A 22,058-nucleotide genomic window follows, 5' to 3' on the forward strand; every position below is an offset into this window, starting at 1 on the left:
CCAGCTGCAGAGCTGGGAGTTGGCATGCCAGGTATGAGGAGTGGAGAGAAGGTTGTAGATATCCAGTGCAGGACGCAGGATAGCATCTTCTACAGCTGGAAAGGTAGATGGGCCAAATTGGAAAGGTCTTTAAAAGCTAATCTGAGTTTATAGTGTATCCTACAGGAAATCTGGTACCACTGGAATTGATTGAATAGGGGAGTGATACGGTCAGATCTACACTTTAAAAAATCACTTTGAACTGGGAGGGAAGTGACTTGAAGCAGGGGAAACAGAAAGCAATTGTAATCATTTAGATGAGAGGAAATAAAGATCTGAAGTAAGATCATGATTGTGCCAGTAGATAGGGAGAGGTATTAAGGAGAGAAAATTCTATGTTGATGTGCAGTCATGGAAGATGCTGAGATTATGAGGACAGTGGAAGGACAGTGATCCTTTGGCAGAAAAAGGACTGTTCACAAGAGATGATCTAAGAATAAAGACATGTTCTGTTTTGGATCTTTTGAGGTTGAGATGTTTTCAGATCATTTAGTTTCAAAAGTGTTATAAGACTGATGCTCAGAAAAGAGTTGGGGATTACCTCTTTGAGTCATCTGCATAGAAATAATAATGAAATCCTGATAGAAGGGAAAATTCAGTGAAGAGGATGAAGGACAGAACCGTGGGCAGGCTTAACAAGACTTGGCAACTGATTGTGGAGGGAGAAGAGTAAAAGGGCAAGGACGACACCAAGGTTACACACCAGATGACTAGAAGAACAGTGATGCCCTTTCAAGAACGAGGAGAGTTCAGAGGAAGAGAGTATGTTAAGTATCAAAAGTAGCAGCAGAATTATCTATTTTGGCCAAGATGACATAGTTCATAGGAACTTGGCTAATGCCTTATAGAGAAATTGTTTGTGGTTAAAGATGTACTATCATGAATAGCACTCTCTTCTCTTTTCTCTTTCTCAAAAGGGTAATTCATTCCCATCATAGGCGAACAGCAAAGAAACCCAGAGGGATGTGGAATGTCCAACATCCAGCTGGTAGCCTGACAGTTCTTGTGTTTGTGGGTTCATTAGAATGTCACCCAGTATCTGGGCTGGTAAAACCTGCCACCAACTGAGGCCTTAATCACCCTTCAGTCTTTCTTTTCACCCCAAGGATCGTGATCAATGATTTCCTTGCACCATGTTGCCAAACTTCCCTGAGCCTATGATTAGGGCTGCATTGTGATGATCAGCATTCATGAAAATGGGGAGCTTTCTCCCTTACTCCTTTGTTTGAGTCTCCCACCATTCATCCTTGCTGCCTCAACTACTGGACCTACCCACCTCTTTTCTAGGATATCTCATTAAACTAGATCCTTTCAGACAGCTAAGCCATTTTATCTCTACCTACAAACCCCCCAAAATATCCTATTTGACAAGTAGGTAGAATGTCCTAAGTAGATTTTAAAGCTATACCTTAGATGTTATGTCTTCCTCTAACACAGGGGTTTTCAAACTTTTTTGTGTCATGGACAATTAGCAAAAAATACATATATATATATATATATATATATATATATATATATATATATATATAATTACAGAAGAAAAAATAGTATTGAAATAGTCACAAAAATATTTTTAAAAATAAGTTCATAGACCCCAAATTCGGTATCCCAGTATCAGCAGTACAATTGAACAGCTTTATTACCCACTGATGAAATTTATTTCAACAATTTCATGCGCATATTCACTAAGTATATATATTTTTGGAACTATGGATTCCATCCTCATAAATCCCATGCTTATCCCTACTCTTACATACTACTATACTCAGAGTTATCTAGAAGAACTGAAAGCAATATGGGGCATTCAGTCCTACTGTAGACACTGTGAAATATGTGTGTGACAGATTTCCATGGAATGCCCAAAAAGCTTTTTCATGAAGAGATGGGCTGGCATGAGATTGAATGAGGCTTTCACAAGATTCCTTTCTGGACAGGGCTTGCTTTAGGAAGCCATCCATGGGTCCATACCTAATTAACCTTTTCATTAGCTTTACACATCACTGAAGGCCTACAAAGTATACCAATTCTTATATCAAAGATCCTAGAAAACTATTTTCACCAGGCTCTTGACCCAGGCAGTGATGATAGATGATCAAGAGAAATTGGAGACTGCAACAACCCTGGATTCTTGCTAAAGATCCAGGACTCTTCACTCTCTGGTTGATTGAGAGGAATACATCCAAAAGATCAAACTTGGCAGATGACCTGAAATCACTGCATGCCCAATTAAACTTGAGTCTTCCATGTACTAAAGGTGACTTTGTAAATTCTCAGCAGTGATTCCCAGAAAAGCTCCAAGGAAGAGAGAGAAAATGCATGCTCTATGTTCCTAGCCACATGGCAAAAAAAAGAGCCAAGTGCCTTCCTCCAAAACTACTTTCACTTTCATTTCTTTGTATATATTTGTATTTATTCACTTTATTTTTATGCAATCTATTTGTATGTATGTATATATACGTATATTCTTTCCTCAGTACCTAGAACTATTCTTTTTTTAAAAGCTTTTTATTATCTAAACATTACATAGTTTTCAACATTCACTCTTGCAAAACCTTGTGTTCCAAATTTTCCCCCTCCCTTCCCCCATTCCCTCCCCTAGATGGCAAGTAATCCAATATATGTTAAACATGTGCAATTCTTCTATACATATTTCTAGAATTATCATGCCTAGCACTATTCTTGAGACATCTACTATAGTAGATGCTTAATAAATACTTTTTTGATTGATTAGAACCTAAAATCCTAAAATGAGCAAAATATACCAAACTTACTATATAATATTAACACCTTTTATGTGCCAAGCACTATGCTACATGCTGGGAATACAAAGAAAGGCAAAACACAAACTCTGCTATCAAGAAACTCACATTCAAATAGAAATAACAAACAATTATATATAGGGAATATATATAATAATATATTAATGTTATATTAATATATATAATAAATATATAAGGGAATTATATACAGGAAAAACTATCAACCCTCAGAAGGAAGAAACTGGCTCCTTATAGAAATTGGGATTTTAGCTGTGATTACAAGGAAGCTAGAGAAATCGGGAAGTAAAGATGAGGAATTCCTGCCTGAAGGAGAGCCAAGGAAGAGGCTTGGAGTCCAGAGGTGGAATTTTTTGTGAAAGAATCAGGTCATTGTCATTAAATTGCTGGGTATGTGGGGCTTTGGGCCCCACCCTGGAGGTGAAAGGGAACTACTGGAGCTTATTGAGAAGGGAATGTCTGACTTGAGACTTGTGCTTTAGGAAAACCATGTTAGTGGCAGAATGGAAGATGGATTGGAATAGGAAGATGTAAAGGGCTGAAACTCTTAAAAGGTGTGCCTGAACTGAGCACTTAAGGTTACTTAGTTATCGGACAATAACTTTATTAACATATGCTTGGGAAAATGGCCCTTCCCACTATTCTGTGATGGCTCGATGTTTTGGTGTATACAGAAAATCCTAAAAGAGATTACAGGGTGGAGTGAGACAAGCCAGACTCACTTTGCAGGAGGAAGAGGAGAAGGGAGGTTGGTGAGGAGCCGGTGGCAGTTTTGTCCATCCCCTTCACTTCTCCCCCTAAAGACCAAGCGCTTTTGCTTATCCTGACTCTGGCTAATTCTGAGGCCTCCAGGGAGCTAGCCAAGAACTTACAGGAAGAGACAGGGAGCAGACTGACCCAGCAACAGGCATGAAGTGATGAGGGCCCGCACAAGAGCAGTGCCACTGTCAGAGCAGAGAGTTTGCAAAGATGAAATTGAGAGGTTTCAGCAAAAGTTTGGAGATGGGAGGTGAGAGATAATGAGGAGTTATGGAGGATTCCAAGATGGCAGAAAATCATATCTGTCTTGCCTGAGGGTACTTCAGTATTTCTATTTTTAAAAGAAGTGTTTTTCTAGTAGTTCTGTCAGCTGAACAGAAACATCAATAAATGAAATGTATCTAGAGTCTCTTCCTAGTTGGGTCTGAATCCATATATCCATAAGATCAAAGGATTTCAATCTGGAAAGAAACTTAGGAGTCATCTATTTTTGCCTCCCTTTTAACAGATGAGGAAGCTCTACCCAGTGATTTGCCAAAGGCCACAGTAGTAGTTTTTTAGAAGTTAATTAAAGGATAAAGTGTAACTTATCTGCTTCTGTTTCTACCTCTATAAAATATTAGACTTGTTTTTACAAGGCCATATGAATATAAACATAAAATAAAACAGAAAATGAATCAGATTTGAAGAAATGTGCCTTGTCTTTAAAAAGTGAATTAAAATGTGTCTCTATCTCACAAGAGTAGAATAAGGGTTAGTAATAAAATGTTTATAATGAAATGCTGAAAGTTCTTTGGAATTCATTTATAGGTGCCATTATAAGGATGAGAATTCCAACATTATAAGGCTCTTTGAGTATGGGGAAAAAAAGAACTATATTAATGTAAATACTTATATTTTAGCAGTAATAACAATATCATTATTGCACTTTTTTCCAGTATAATCTTGAGTATTTGGATGCAAGCCATAATCATGTGATAACTCTTGAAGGATTTAGAGGTCTAGTGAAATTGAAGTACTTAGACTTAAGCTGGAATCAGCTGAAAAAAACTGGAGATGAAATTAATATTTTGTGCAAACATACTTCAAATCTTCTTAATCTTGATATTCGACATAATCCATGGCAGAAGGTATGCATCAGATATAGTTATTTTAAAATAGTCTATTCACTTATGTTAAGCAAAGTAATTATTATTTGTGTTTCAGTGCAATCTTACCATTTAGTGATATTTGTAAGATATTGACAAGCTATTTTTCTTTTCATGATATTTGATACCAATTAAGTGTTTGACAAAATGAATTCACTTTAATAGTAAAATTAATCAAATGTTTATGCTAGGATGGACTTTAGATTTTTTTCTGACAAAGTACTATAGTCTCAAATCAGTTGATAATATTTTTGTTGAAATTTTATAATCTTTTAATTTCTATACATTCACAATTCCAAATGCCTTCTGCAACCTTCTGACAAGAGTGCTAATCTAATGTTTACCTAAAGACTTCTAGTAATAGGGAACATAATACATCCTGAAGAAGTAAATCTACTTTTGGACAACTTTAATTTTTAGGAAATTCTTCCTTCTATCAAGCCAAAAATCTGCTTCTCTACAGTGTCTACCTGCTGATCTAATTTTGCTTTCTGAATTCTAAATCCTCTTCCATATAATAATACTATTGACAATATTATTGAAGACAATAACTATTTTCCCTTAATTTTTTTTTTCTTTCCCATGCTAATCATCCCAATTCCTTCAACAATCTGTATATATCATGATCTCTGATTTCTCTCACAACCCTATCTGGGCTCCCTTTTCTAGCAAGGAAGGAAAGAAGCATGGGGCTAAGATCTAGTTTCTCAGAATCCTTCCTAGACTACAGTTTTTAGGACTGAATATAGAATATCCAGAAGTAGTTTGACTAGAGTAATTTTCCTCATTCTCATCATTATTCCTTCTGAATGAAGCTTAATACTAATAGCTCTTTTATATGGTACATGTTTATATTGGTTTGCAAATGTTGACATATATAGTTTTTTTTTTTGACATCATATCATACTGTGGATTTATAGTATTACATACTAAAACCCTCATCATTTTCACTCATATTGTTGCTGCCTTTGTAAATCTGATTTTAAAAAATCTAAATAGAGAACTTTATTCTTACCCCTTTAAAATTCCATCTCTGATTTGACAAATGAGTTAGCTAAACAGATTTTTTCAGATGCTGAATCTCATATCCCAAGGTCTGATAGAGTTGAAGCACTCCTATGACATTTTCCTCAAGGATAATATCAGTCTATTCATACCTAATTTAACTAATTTCAAATCCACTTATTTGTACTTTTTATCTAGCCTACATTTCTCTCTTACATAGAAAATTGCATGACTTATTTGGGCAAACATTGGGTTAAAATAAAGACGTATTGTAACTGTCATATTTCCCTGATCTATGAAGTCTTAACCCTATGACTAAACTTAATAATGTTTATCTGAATAACTTATTTCTAATGAAGCCATACTAACAATTAGCAATCATCACTTAACTTACCTTTCAAATTGCTCATAATTATCTCTTTTATAATTTCAGAATCAAAGTCAAGCATATAGTCCTGAGTTACAAAAGTCTGCTTTTTTTCCAATTGTGAAAATCAGTATATTTGCCCTTCTCTGGTTATACAATTTTTGTCATGATTTTTCAAATATAACTGAGAGATGCTCAGCAGTCTCATCTGCTGTTTCTTTAAATATCCTTGGAAGTAGTTTTGCTTACTTGAGCTCATTAATGGAAGCTACGTGTTTATTACCATGTTCTTACTAACTTTGAGTATCAACTACCTACTAATCATTTTTGTTCTATTTTCATAAGAATTCAGCCTGTTATCATTATTGCATATACATTATCTATTATCATTATTCCATATTCTCCCATTTATTCCTTCTTTGATCTTCCTTTTAACCTCAATATAATTAATAAAGTCCTTTTGGTTATTTTTAGCATTCATTATATGAGAGCCTTAACTCATGCTGCACCTTAGCACCCCCTGCCACTATTGTTATAGAACTGTGTTGACTTCTTTTCTTCCATTTTCTGTACTTTTTATTCTATGTAAATTAGTAAATTTCCTCTATATCTACCATATGTTTCTTTAGACAGCTCTTCTCTTTTTCTTTCATTGGAATTATTTCTCAGTGTTTAGAATTTCATTCTTGAAAACTTTCTATCTCTCATAAGATGACTTGCCCTTGTATAATTTTGGTTCCTGGGATACTGTCATTTTTCTAAACTCTTTGAATTCACTATCCCCAAAACAAAGATATGTGAATCTTACATATGGTAGATAAAGTAGCAATTTCCTTAAAACATTTCCATTATTTCTACTTCAACAACTTCATCTTTGCTAGTTAGAATAAGCTTCTACATATCAGTTCATTTTATTGCTTCCTTTAACTTTTGAAGAATGAAGCTATTATTAAGGCAAGTTAGGAATTTATCTGCTTTTGTACAAGAGTTCCAGAAGATAACTGAGTAATTTATCTCTTCCATAATTACTATGTTATGCCTCTGTGTGTTTGTGATCCCTCTCATGATGTGTCATTTATTTCTTCTTTGAATGAATTAATAAATGAAAAATTATTAAATGATTACTATATGCAGAGCACTGGGGAAACAAATGAAAAAGTGATACAGTCTCTGCTCTTAAGAAGCTCACATTCTAATGCGGGAGACAACACATAAATTCATCACAACTGCCATCAGTTAGATGTAAAAGCCCTTTGGTCTTTAGGGTGCATGTGCAAAGCAAATGGTAATGTATTTTTTTTCCAATGTCATTTCTACTGATAAAATCTTTCCGTTTCTAATGTTGTCAATGTGTCAAGGAATTAGATGACAAAAACTTTCTTTACTGGGTCTTCAGTAGCTAATGTGACTACCATACCCACAAAAAGAGTTGTCAGGCTGTATCTCCAAAGGACAGCTTTCTGAGTTGATAGCTTTTAGAATTAAACCAGAAGCAGGATTGCTGATCAGAAGGGGGAATGGGTTGCTGCCATTCCCAGGGCTTTTGAACTTACATGTCCATCTGTGGCAGGTAGTTAGTGCTTGATATTGGTGGTAGTGAGGAAAATCGGCCTTTTTCCCACAGTGATTGCTCCCTCTGATGATGGCTAAAGAGCCCAGATTATGAACACAGCCAAAATTGAGAGGTACTATATATATATATATATATATATATATATATATATATATATATATATATATATATATAAAACATGCTCCCAAGCCATTATCCTCACCCCTCTCTGAGGTAAACCTGAGCCTCACTCCATCCTCCTGCCAACTATACCCATCCTAGCGTTCTGCTAGATGCCAGGCACTTTGCCTATTGTTTGGTGACCTTTTTAAAAAATTACTTCATGCCATTAGTGTTTTAGCAGTACAGATATTTAAGATACAAATGCTGCCCACTTTAATTTCCATGCACATTATTTTTTCCAATTAATTATCAATGCCAGTAATGTGGTGGTCTTATATGATCAAAATAATTCATTGGTGTGCTTTTTTAGTAATAAGATAATACATTTTTATTTTTGCCATCCTTCTTTAGCAGTGTGGTTCAGTGCATGAATCTTAATTTAGAGTAATACTTCTATACAACAATACATTGTGCTGTAATAAATGTGAGAAATTATAGTATAAATATCATTTATTGTCTTTTTTATTAATCTGTCCCACTATCCTGGAAAGATCTCCTTAAACTGCTATGCTCCCAAGATCTATCAAACTTTGTCACTTCTCCAGCCCTCACATATAACTATAAGATGAACCTTCCTATTTGTGTTGTTTCTAATAATAGAACATGAACTTCTTGAGAGAATGAACCATCTCACTTGTATTTGCATCCTGAGTACTTAGCAATTATTAAGCACTTAATAAATGTTTTTCATTTGTCAGTGACAATTTTGAGGTTGAATTTATCTACTTACTTTAAGATTTCTCACTTTGCATAATTTGTGTATTTGTGTATAAACAGCTGAAACAATGTGCTTTGTTGCTGTTGCTCTTTTTTTTTTTTTTTTTTTTTTGATAGGGTCTTGCTGTGAATTAATGACTCAGTCTTTACTCATCTTCCTATTGTACTTGTTTCATTTGACTTGGCAGATACAGATATATATGTAGGTGTTGGTATAAACGGAGATATAGATATAAGATAGATGGAGATGTTGAAATATATATAAATGTAAGTATAGATATAGGTATGAGTGTAGATGTACATAGATATAGTTAGACATATATATATGTGTATATATATATATATATAATGTGTGTAGATGTAGAAATCCATCATTCACTGGATTAGAGAGAAAGCAAGGCAGTTCCAGAAAAACTCTGACTTCTGTTTCACTAACTGAACTAACATCTTTGATTGTATTGATTACAAGTCCTCAAAGAAATGGAAGTAACAGGCAGCTAGGTGGTGCAGTAGATAGAGCACCAGCCCTGAAGTCAGGAAAACCCGAGTTCAAATCTGGTCTCAGACTTAACACTTCCTGGCTGTGTGACTCTGGGCAAGTCACTTAATCCCAATTGCTTCAGCAAAAGAAGAAGGAGGAGGATGAAGAGGAGGTGGAAGAGGAGGAGGAGGAGGAGGAGGAAGAGGAAGAGGAGGAACCAGAATACAGACCAAGAAAAAAAACAGAAGCAAACATGGAATAATTTACCAAGTCTGTATATTTAACTTATATGCAGAATTCATCAGGCAAAATGCCAAACCAGATGAATCAAAAGCTATTACTGAGGTTACTGAAAGAAAAATCAACAATTTCAGATATGTAGATGATAGCATTTTGATGGAAGAAAGTGAAGAGGAATTAAGAAATCTCTTGATGAGAGTGAAAGAGGAGAGTAAAAAAACTGACTTGAAACTTAATATCACAAAAACTAAACTCTTGGCATCTGACCCCATTATTTCCTGAAAGATAAAGGGAGAAGAAATGGAAGTACGATCAAATTTCATATTCTTGAACTCAGTGATTATTATAGAACATGACTGAAGCCCTAAAATTAAAAGACCATTGCTCCATGGAAGACTGTGGGAAACCCAGATGCCATGTTAACAAGCAGAGATAACACCTTGCTGACAAAAATCCATATAGTAAAAGCTATGTTTTTTCCAGTAACGATGTATGACTGTGAGGGTTGGGCCATAATGAAAAATGAGAGCTGCAAAATTGATGCTTTTTGAATTGTGGTACCAGCAAAGGCTTTTGAGAGTTTGTTGATAGCAAGGGAATCAAATCAGTCAGTACTTAAAGAAATTAATTCAGGCTATTTATTGGAAAGTAAAATACTAAAGTGGAAGCTTAAATGCATTAGCCACATTATAAGAAAACAAAATTCATTGGAAAAAACCCTAATGTTGGGAAAGATTGAAGACAAAAAGAAAAGGGGATGGTAGAGAATAAGATAGTTAAGTGTCTTGGAAGCCACAAACATGGACTATAGTACCTCCCTCACAAGGTTGTTTTGAGACTCAAAGCATGGACAGACTTTGGGAGATAATTTAGGATAGAACAGCCTGGTATCCATGGGGTCACAAAGAATTGGATATGGCTGAACAATTGAAAAGTAAATACAGATGAAGATATAGATATCAATATTGAACACTTTCTCCCTCTCTCTTTATTTTTAATTTAGAGTTCTTGAGTTTCCATATAGTCTATGACACAGCTGTATTGGGGAGAACTTTAGAGAGGATGTACGTTCTTTGAGAGGGAGAGCATTTCATGATTTCATTCTGTCCCTGGGATCAAATCCAGACATAGTTCTAGATACTTATACTTCCTCTCATGGAATAAAAAGGATTTTTCTTTAGAAGTGTAATATCAACATTGGAAGCAAAATGCTCAGTTCTACAGTTCTGTTGTTTAATGGTTATGTGGTTAATTGCTGAGCCTGTTCTTTCTAGTGCTACCAAAGCAGTTTGTATCCTCTCTTACCCTTCTCATAATCATGATACAACTGCCTTCGGTCTGATTCCTGCCAGAGTCCTGAGAGCAATTTACCTCTTGGTATTTTTTCTTTCGACTACCTATTTATCAGATTACATTATCTACTTCCATCATCTTGGATTCAGCATTTTGGTCTTCCCTTATTACTAGATGTAATAAAAGAATATTTTTCTAATGTAAAAGGTAACTTTGTGGATGATACAGTCAGACCATTTCTCTACTCTCAAATGCATTGACAAGAGTGAATCCCAGGAGTTCAGATAACTATAAGGAATCACCAAAGAAACTTCCTGTAGAATTTGTGCCACAAATTTTTAATACTCTATGATGCATTCTTCTTCATTATAATAGCGTTTTGAACTCCTGGAGAGAAGAGACTGTTTTTTGCTTTTCTTTGTATCCCTAGTATTTAACAGCAATTAAACAGTGTCTGGAAATTAGCAGGTACCTAATTAGCAGATGCCTAAAATAATCTGAACTCAGTCATTACAAAGTTGAATGTTGAAAGTCCAAAATAAAAATTTGAACTTTAACATATATTTTTCTGGCTTATTTATACTTTTTTTCTACATTTATTGATGGCAGCTAGATGGTATATAGCTAGAGCATTGGATCTCAATTCAGGAAAACCTGTGTTCAAATTCTGCTTCTATTGACCTTGAGGAAGTTACTTAACTAAGGCTAAGAAAGCCTCAGCTACTTCATCTTTGTAAAACAAAAAGGGGGGGGGGGGAACAATAATATCTCCTTCACAAGGTTGTTTTGAGACTCAAACAAGATAACACATATAAAACATTTGCAAACCTCACAGCAATAGAGCAACAAATGCTAATATTATTTAAGATGTAAGCAGTTTTAAGATGGTACTTAATATTAAATGTATTAATCATATGGAAAAGAATGAACCACTCTTCTGTGTAATATCATCTATAATATTTTTAAAAATTAAGTTATTTTTCTATTTTTCCTAAGCCAGCCACATTGAGACCAAGTGTTATCGGCAGATTAAAGACTCTTACCCATTTAAATGGACTCATGATTACTGAAGAAGAAAAAATTGCAGCTACAAATTTTATTGCTGGAACAAAGATTACTCAGGTTCGATGCATCAGTTTAATATTTCTTGAATATTCACAAGATACTATTGTTATTCTCAACAAACACACAATATATTTTCACCATTTAAATTGTTAGGTTTTGAAATTTTTCTTTTATTTCCCTCCCCCCCTCATTAGATCACATCAGCTAATCATTTTCATTATCTAAATAATAGTTATGTTGGGGCTATATGGAGATACTGAGGCCTAAGTCAAAAGTGTCTCAGATCCCATTTTAATGTGTTTTTATGCTGGCATAACTAATTCTGAACCCCTGTTAGATACCAAATTCATGCCCATGATCCTGCTGATGTGAATGACAAGTATAGCTAACTAATTTCCAGGATATTATGTTACTTGAATGTTTTATTTTTTTTCTTATTAACACTGCTTCCTTTGACTCAGTTAGTTTTAGAAATGAATTTACTGAGTTGTTCAAAGTCCACTACTTTTCTGAAGATCCCTCCATATATCTGATCTGTTTATGTACTCAGTCACTGAATTCCTTTTTAAAGCTTCTGAACAAGTAAACTATTTCCTTGTTAAGATTAGCTTAAAGATGTGTATTTTAAGACTTTTAGGTTCTTGGGATACTATTTCGTGAATTGCTTCTCCATCATTGCATTAAATTATACTTCATGGCCAGGAAGAATCAAAACAAATAGTTTACTTGCAGAAGTATCTTAGTTTTCTAAGGTTCAAGAATAACTTTCTTTTTCTTTTTCATATGTTACACTTTTGTCAAAGTGTTTCTGGATTGGCAATGGTATATAGATAGAGCCATATATAATTTTAAACTTGTTCAAAATTCATAAAAGAAATAATTTTACTACATAGAAAAAATAACTTGGAGAAACAAAGCTAGAATCTAAAATCATGTTTAAATAATAGAGAAAGGCATAAAAATATCGGATATAGACTGCTATAAAAACAAAAAAAATTTATATTTTAATCTTATTTTGTTTTGTTGAGAAGCTATTGTGGCATAATGAATAGAACAGTCTGGAGTCAAGAAAAAACAGTCTCAGATCAAGATCTAGCTATGTTGACTCAGTTTTCCTCATCTATAAAATGGGAATGATAATTGCATCTAACTGCTAGAGTTAATATGATGATAAAATGAGACCATATTTGAAAATCTTAACAGCCTGTATAAATGCTAGTTGTTAATATGTATATGAAACAAAACCATGGGTAAAAAAAAACCTTCCTAAATTTATTCATCAAGTATTTGGTTTTTTGTTTTTGTTGGTGATGATTTTTTTGTTTTGTTTTGTTTTGTTTGTCTGTTTTTAGGTAGCCCTCTTACACCATTCCAGAACTAATGAAGCTCGGCCACGAATACTTAGCATTTGGCCTTCTGCCAAAATTCTAACACAGATGACTAAGGCAGAACCATTTTCACATTTTGGTGGAAATTGGTATTCTAAGGTAAAGCTTGTCTAAGGTAAAGCTTGATGCTATTATGGTAATTTGCTTCTCATCAGGTTGTTATATTTGATTTTTGTCAATATGTGTGATAAAAGGTAGGGCATGGATGTCAGTTCAATGTTCTAGACCAGGAAACATAATTCAAGGCAAAGGAAGCCTAAACAGAGGATAAATAAAATATTCTGTTAGAAACCAGTGGTCAAAACAGAGCAGGGAATCTAGGATTAGAGTATAGTCTCAAACAAGGATGTGTATTGTACTGAAGGTCAGAACCAGTTATCTAAACAAGGGTATTAATAGGCAGATAAGACAGAATGTCAGCAGCAGATAGTATGTGAAATATTCATTAGAACCTAAGACAAGAAAGAGGGTTAGGTAATGGGATCAGATTTCAGACAAGGAATTTGAGTAAGAGCCAGAGGTCATCAACAGTATGAAAGTTACCAGGATATTTCTATATATTTCCCTGCCAATGACAGCAACCATTTGGAATGTTGAGCAGACCAAAACCACTGGGTAGAAGCAGATAAAGCCATCTAGTTATAATAGAAAGTAAGGGGTGAACATCAGGGGAATTTCTGATTTTACTTATAATTTTTTTTAGTTGCAGTATTTATATCAATCTATATTGCTATGTAGTCAGTCAGAACATTTTGTCATTTGGGGCTCATCATGAAACTTTTATTACTGTGACAATTTTGACTGAGAGGAGAAGAATGAAATTAAATATTATCCAAAGGATGCATAAACAAAATACATCAAGCTTTTTTTCTACACATCACATTGTCTACACAGCAGTGTGAGAAAGTTGAAATAATCTTCATATTCCTTCCTGGAGTTTTCTCTTTATTCAGGTTTAAGATTGTTGCCAATTAGAAACTTAAAAGACCAGCAAGCATATTAAATAAACAAGCTTCCCATTTTATGTCCTAGATCTTTCCTTGCTTACTCTTAAAGGGGACTGTGCAACTAGAGAGCTACCAAACTCTACATGTTTCAAAAGTCAAATATTAAAAAGTAGAATCTGGTTTGCTGGTAATCATAAGACAACCCTTGCATGTTAAATTTTAATCTTAACAAAATCTGTAAAATATTATTTAAAATGAAAAATTAACATTTATAAGCTTTTATGATCATTTCCCCTTTCTCCATTTTGTAACCTATTGGCAAACAAAATGTTAGAGAGCTAAAAAAATTTTAGAAAATGTGTATAAAGAAGGAAATGAGTCAATTAACCAACCCAGCATTTATTAAACACTTACTGTGTACCACTAGGATACAAAAATAAATTCAAAGAGCTTACTTTTTACTAGGGAAGACAACATATACATATACACATCTATATAATATACATATCACATATGTATATATATAAAACGTATAATATAAACATCTAACCCTCTCTTGACTTTGCTAAGGAGATGAGTACACTAAAGATGCCTGCAGATTCAAGAAGGAATCGCTTCAGTATTTCTCTCCTTAATTATCTGGAGGATATACCTTAACCTAGGGACTAATGGAAGGAGGCTCATAGATTGATTGACCTTCCCAGCCTGAGGGGGGTGAGCAATTATAATTATTTTTAAAATGAGAGAACATTTTGGCATCAGAGCAGTGTGTGGAAGTAAGAACAAGAGAGATCCTCCCGTATAAGCCATGTTGCTATGGAGGGAAGTGGTCTTAAGATACAGTATTGGAATCATATGGGCACTTAAATGGGGCATGAGGTACATAAGGGTGGGTGAAAAATTGCCCAAAAAACTTCACTACTAGCTCCCCTAGCAGATTCATAAGGCCATGACATGATTCTTCCATTTCCTCTATTTTTTTTCTTTTCTTCCCTCTTCCCAAGTAGGTATGTAACTATTTCCCAATACTTAACTATTTCTTAAGAGTTTGCTAATTTTTGTCTTGACTTTATTTTTTAAAATATGATAAGCATAGATAATTGTTGCATTACTGATCTATGTAATATATGCTCAAATACAGCAGAGAAGGGTGATTGGGGAGTGTTCAGAATTTACAGCTTAATATTTTGCCAGTTAACATCTTGAAAGATGAAGAAACAATTATTGATTTGTTTTTTAAATAATTATAGGTAGCAGAATATTTTAACTATAAATCCATTTTTCTTGTTTTTTTATGACTTAGCTAAGTTGAAGTTGGGGAGCTTGGAGTAAAGGGCATTCATCTTTTTTTCCCCTCACAATCCAGTTTTAAAATGAAATGCCTTCTCCAGGGATGGGATCTAAGGAGAGGATGAGAGGAAAAGTCAAGACCAAGGAAGGGAGCTCTACTCTGCTGTAGTACATCATTATACTTTCACACACCACTGCTATAAATTCAAAATGAAAGAAATAGGGGAGGGGAGGAGGGCACTAGCAATTGAGAGGAATCAAGAAAAGCTTTTTTTAGAAGGTAGTGGCTGTGTTAAATTTTGAAATAAATAAGAGATTATAGAAATTAAAATTGATGACTGTAGTGAATGCAAAAGCACAGACTTAAGAAACGAACCTTGAACAAAATTTGAGTAATATCAAGAAAGTCAATATGTCCAGAGAGAAGAGTAATCTAATGAGGCAAATAAAGATACACTCAAGTAACATTCTCAGTCTTTACCCTTGATTTCTGTCCAACTTATAGCTAGATGGTGACAAAGCCATGCCCAGTACATGGGTCTCCTTATATCTAGCTTGACCTGTGTTCACTTTTCCCAGTCTATTCATATCACTTGGGCATTTTCAAATCTTGATCCTTGCATCTGAGTGATTCTCTACAACTCACTTCCTCCTGAATCCTGGATAGGTGAGCTTTTATCTTATCTTGTCCAGAATCAGAACACATTGCCAAGTCCAAATTGTGCTGCTACATGCGTAAGCCCTACATAATTTTTAGTTTCCCTTTATGTGTTGACTGTTTCAATTGAATAAGGAAATCAGTTGAGGGCAGGAACTATCTCCTTTGCTTTTATTTATATCTTTAGCAATTCATCCATTCATTCATTTCTAGCCTAATGCACAGATCAGGACAGGACCTTTGACACTAATTATATAACAATAGGAAAGTTACTTGACAATAGGCCCAAAAATTATGTATAGTGATTAATAAACCTTAAAAGCACTTTTGTTGGACATTTTGACAAAACTGCTACTAAATAAATACTCCTTCAGGATTAGCTGTTCTCTACCCTATCTTATTTTTTTAAAAGAATTATGTTTTAAGAGTTTTACTTTTCAGTTTGTAGTAAAATTCCTTTAACATCTATATGTACATATGAAACATGAATCTAATTATCACTAGTCTGCCTTAAAATTTTGTTTAAAATATTTTTATTTTTTCAAGAATTTACTAAATTCATTTTAAGTAAATTTTTCTACAGATAACTGCCTTAAACTTGGATGGACAAAATCTCTTTGAAATCACTAATTTGGAAAAATTAGTGAATTTGCGATGGGCATCATTTAGCAATAATAATCTCACAAAAATTGAAGGTTTGGACTCTTGTGTTAATTTGGAAGAGCTCACTTTAGATGGAAACTGCATCTCAAAGCTAGAAGGTAATGGGTTTCAGAAATGAGAAATTATAGCAGAATAAATGCTTAATACATCAAGAGTAAAAAATAATACTTAGAAAGTTTTTTTTTTAAAACTTAGATTTGTGGAACAGAAGTGAGTGCAAGGGATAATGCTGTAAAAAATTACCCTGGCATGGGTTCTGTCAATAAAAAGTTATTTAAAAAAATTTTTTTAAATTAAATTAAATTAAAAAAAAAAGAAGCTGACATTCTATGGAAGCTGAGCTTTAAATATGAAAATAAAAAAGGGAGAAAAAATAAATAAATAAATAAAACTTAGATTTGAATCCGAGCTCTGTTATTCACTTTCTTTTGTGACCCTATTGGGTGCGAAAGTGGCTTTCCACTCTGAGCTTCAATCTCCTCATCTGTAAAATGAACTAGGTAAGGTCTAGGGTAACCTTTCCAGATTTCAAATCATGACCCTATAATTGTGTCTCCCTCAGGAATCTATCGAGGTCAGAGGAACTTTAAAGATCTAGTCCAAAATTTTGTTTTTACAGCTGAGGAAACTTAAGGTACAGAGTAGTAAAGTGCTTTGTCCAAAAAAAAGCCAGCATTTGAAATCAGATGCTCTGGCTCTGAATCTAGTGTTTCCACTGCAGCAAACAAACAAACTAAGGTGGCCTCTTCTATGTCCTTCAGCCTCTTCCTGCACTTTTCTGTATTAAATCTGTTGTCATTCCAAAATTGAAAACAAGCAACCAAAGAAGGCAGAACTTGTCATGAAGAACCAACCAGGAAATGCTCACAGTGCCCTCTACATAAGAGGGTAATCTACCTTTGAGAGCTATGACTCTTCTGATAAAGTTCATACCCTTTAATCTCATCCAGGTGATCAGATATTCTCCTGGCCTCCCCCATTACATTTACATAAAAAGAGAAATGAGTATTAGAATTTTATATTACAATAACCAAGCTAATTTGATCAAATAATACTTTGTGGCTTGAAATATTTTGAGAGAACTTAATGTTAATCTAAGCGACTTTGGTAGTGTGTAACACCCACATCCCTTCCACACCCTTCTTACATTTCTAGGATAAAAAAAAAAAAAAGGAACAAGTGAATTTTGAAGCACAATTTTAAAATTTAAGCTTATTTCCATAATATGCCATGTACACATATTTTGATATGTACATAGTTTCATATTAATATTTTACAGGATAAAATAGTCTTTGTATTGATGTTTTCACTGAATCCTATGTAGTTTATGCAGAACACTAAGGTTTTATGGAAAATAGTTTAGGCCTTGTATTCAGATATAAACATCAATTGTGATTGTTGTTAATATTAATTATAGTCTTATAACTTAAAACGGGTTAGTCTTCTACTCCTAAATAGTATAGTGTTTATCATGTATCTTTCTAAACATAAAGAGAATAGAGAACTCTATTACCTCCTCTTCTTAGTTATCTTCTTGTCCTTAATCCTAGGTGAGGGTAAATAGATAAGCCTGCTGCCAGACAGTCTATATTTTTGCTACACAGCTAACCTGAATTTGGGCATAGATATTCCATCTTTTTTTTGTAGAAGCATATATGAACATAATATCCAATATTTCCTATTGGAAGTTCTATTCTAGACTACTGTGTTCTTTGGGTTTTTTTATTTTATTCAATTCAGAACCATATTGCTTTTCTCTGCAATCTTTTTTTTAAAGACATACAAAACAGCAAAGGTATTCTTTATCTTTCTTATAAGTCTTCCAAATAGATTACTCGTTGTAAACATGGTGGCATTAATTCAAATAATACTAAATAATACTAATGAAGTATTAGTAATGGCTCTTCATCCTTTGGCGTTCTCTAGTCTTTTGAATTATTTGGAAATTTTCAGAAGGTAAGTTTAGGTCTTTAGTAATAATATGAACTCTATGCATTCATAATAAAAATTAGTCACTATTTCAATATGAATCAACATTTTCTTAGGTAGATTTCCTTTTCCAATCACTTAAGGAAGAATAGTTCAACGGAAAAAAATCAAAATATAATAGGTCTAAAAGCTTATGTATCCGCAATCTTTGCTTCTTCCATAGAAGAAAGTGAGATGATAAATTAATGCTGCAGGGTTTTTCAAATTCTCTAAAACTGCCAAAGAATGCCAGTGATGCAGCCAGAAATTTACTTTTGAAGCCTATTTTTTTTTCTTTTGTACTAAACTTTTTCTTATATTTGATTATTTTCCCAGGCATTTCAAAACTGATCAGACTAACCCATTTGAGCATAAATAATAATCTCCTTACTGGGTTGGAAAAGCACATCTTTGAAAACATGCTTCATCTTCATTACCTTTCTCTTGAAAATAATAAGATCACTTCATTAGTTGGTTTACAAAAAGCTTACACCATAATTGAATTATACATAAACAATAATTTTATTGCTACCAACCAGGAGATCTACAATTTAAAGGTAAATTTTAATGTTTTAGAAGTTTTCAATAATGATTTCATAATGCATATTTATCTTTTATGTATATATATGTGTAGGCATAATATTATTATAAGAATACACACAAATGTGTGTGTGTATATATATAATGCCTCAGGTAGAAATCAGAATAGAACTTTTGTTCAGGACTAGGATCTATGTAATATGGTGAGAATCCCTGTTGGTATAAAAGAAAAAAGGTGGGCCATAAACCCCTGTCTTACAAATGTAAATAGTTTAGAAAGAACTTTGGAATGGTATTTCAGTCTGTTCAGTGGTATTGAAAAAGAAGTAATAGAGTCCCTTAGATATTCATGAAAACCTTAGCCAGTCTTTTTTTAAAATTATGTATTGTTTGAAGATAACCTAACTAAATTTAAAAAGGTTCATCACAAAAGATTTGTTACCATATGTTAAAGTTACTGAGGTGTTAAAGAATTGTAGTCTGCATGGATGGAAAGAGTACCTATATCAAATATTCATGAATTGCTGAATCACAGAACTACACTTTTAAAGAATCTCTTGAGTTAGAAGTGACGTTAGAGGTCACCTAGCCCAACCTAAACCAAAAAGGAATCTCCTCTATGCCTTCCCCAACAAATGGTCATCCAGTCTCTTGTTGAAGATTTATAATAATAAGTAACTTGCTATCTCCTGAGACACCACTTCTAATTTTATATAACTCCAATTGTCAAGCAGTTTTTCCTTAGGTAGCATCCAGAGTCATTGTATGGCTCCTAAAAATAATGCCCAACTCATAGGTTAGGTTTCCAAGTAAACAGCTATCTCAGATTCAAGGTACTTTGGTTCTGCATCCCCTAAAACTATAACTCATGAGACCCCACAAATATATTTGCCAGTAATAATTGGTCAGGTGATAACAGTTATTTCAAAGCAAAGGAATTTAATGAAATGGCATTGTAAGAAAATTAGCAATAAAATATTTCTCTCATAAACCTGGGCATTCTCCCAGAGATGTGCACAGCATCAGCTGGAATAGCAGGCACGCATATAGGGAAAAAAAAGTAGTGGTAAACAAAGTATATAGGTAGCAAGGCAAGGCATGCCTCTGATGCTGCAGAGCCACAAATGTTTTCTAGTGATATCATCATGCTGGTGCTATTACTACCTACCAAGACTTGGTCTCTGCCTGTCAAACCTACTCTATACTGGTCCTGGGGAGGTGGGAGAGTAGAGCCAGAATGGCAGAGAGAAGCCAGAAAGTTACCAAGGCTTCCCCGGTTTGCCTCGGAATCATTAAAGCAAGGCCCTAAATGGATTCTGGAGTTACTGAACTCATGCAGAGGTGCAGTGAAACAATTTTCCAGCTTAAGATAACTTAGAAGGACTTCAGGAAAGGTCTGTCTCACTTGAGTAAGGAGGACAGTGTCTGGGCAAGCCAGCAAGAGGCTCTTAGTCACAGCACAGATCAACAAATGAGAGCCCACGGTCCAGCTTAGCAGGCCAGGTATTGAGGCCTCCAGCCCCAGGGCAAGACTAGGCCAAGTGACCTCTGGGCAGTGAGCAACTTGGACTGAAAAGCCAGTGACCAGGCCCCTGGTCCTCAGCATAAGAAACTTAGGATAATGCCCCCGTGTCCTAGGAACAGAGTTCAGTTTTAAAAGTCCAGAAATGGGATAAAGAAGAGTAAGAAGAAACAGAATCTGACTGCTGATCATGGACAGCTACTATGACAACAGGGGAGATTCATCCTTTGTTACATCTTTTCAGAGGCTGCATTGAGTGCACAATCATTTGCAAGCAAAAAATCATTCACTAACACTCCTTCCATTTTAGCTTTGGCTTGTAGTTTTTTCATGTTGAAGGACTTACTATCAGTGTGGTAGCTACTTTGATGCCATGTTTGTCTTCACTGAAGGTGTTCAACAGTTTGATTGAAAATGTCATGCTAACAAGCATGAGAACAAGTACAATCTTGTTTCACTCATTGGTGACTGGGAAAGCTCGAGAGCCATGTGCACTGTTCAGGATTGGGAAAGCATACCATCATGAAATTAATTACTCTACTTATGAATTTCTCTGGGCAACCAAATTTTGACATAATTTTCCATAAACCCTCACAACTGACAATATCAAAGGCCTTGGTCAGATCTACAAATGTTGTATACAGACTTTTGTTCTGCTTCTTGAATTTCAGCAAACATCATATCAAGTCTTCCTCAGCCCCTCTGAAGCCACACTAGTTCTTGGGTAGTTGACCTTCCAAGTGTAGGATCAGCCTATTGAGGAGAACTCTGGTGAGAATCTTGCCAGAAATGACTAAAAAAGAGAGCTCCCTGTGATTATCACAGGATAGTCTATTTCCTTTGGTTTTGTAGAGATGAATAATTGAGGCATCCTTGAAGGAAGGAGTAAGCATTGTTTGAACCTTACTCTCTCATTGGATTTCACTCAAAGAGGAAGTAACAAATACACTCAGTTGCATAAAAAAATTTATTTTACCCTAGAGGGAAATAAGAGGAGAAAGGGAGGGAAAGAAAGGAAAGTGAGGGGCTGATAGAAATGAGGGCAGAGTGTAGGAGGTGGTGGTCAGAAATAAAACACTAGTGAGGAAGGACAGAGTGAAAGGAGAGAGAAAAGTATAAATGGGGAAAACTAGAATAAAGGGAAATACTCAACAATCATGAATGGGATGAGTTCTCCCATAAAATGGAAGAGAATAACAGTAGATTAAATGCCAGGATAGAAAAGAATTTATTTTTTCTCTGTGGTATATGGTACCTACACAAAAATTGACCATCTATTAGGGAATTAAAACCCTCACAATCATACAGAAAAGCAGAAATATTAAATGCATTTTTTCAGATCATGTTGCAGTAAAAATTATGTATAAAAGAGACCTTGGAAAGATAGACTAAAAATTAATTGGAAACTAATCTATTCGGAAAGAATGAATAGGTTAAACAATAAATCATAGAAATA

At 34.4% G+C, this 22,058-nt stretch overlaps 1 protein-coding gene across 4 annotated transcripts in view; it reads left to right on the plus strand.

The window, feature by feature from the left end:
* Positions 1–22,058, plus strand: part of LRRC9 (leucine rich repeat containing 9) — a 184,250-nt gene that overhangs the window by 73,161 nt on the left and 89,031 nt on the right. For all 4 annotated transcript variants that reach the window (XM_031952674.1, XM_031952676.1, XM_031952675.1 and 1 more), the window contains 5 exons: positions 4,514–4,705; positions 11,558–11,683; positions 12,979–13,113; positions 16,493–16,670; positions 18,877–19,097. In XM_031952674.1, coding sequence (XP_031808534.1) covers positions 4,514–4,705; positions 11,558–11,683; positions 12,979–13,113; positions 16,493–16,670; positions 18,877–19,097 — 852 coding nt within the window. The remainder of the gene's footprint in view (positions 1–4,513; positions 4,706–11,557; positions 11,684–12,978; positions 13,114–16,492; positions 16,671–18,876; positions 19,098–22,058) is intronic.

The sequence above is a fragment of the Sarcophilus harrisii genome, chromosome 2 (assembly GCF_902635505.1).
Source record: "Sarcophilus harrisii chromosome 2, mSarHar1.11, whole genome shotgun sequence".
Classification (NCBI taxonomy): domain Eukaryota; kingdom Metazoa; phylum Chordata; class Mammalia; order Dasyuromorphia; family Dasyuridae; genus Sarcophilus; species Sarcophilus harrisii.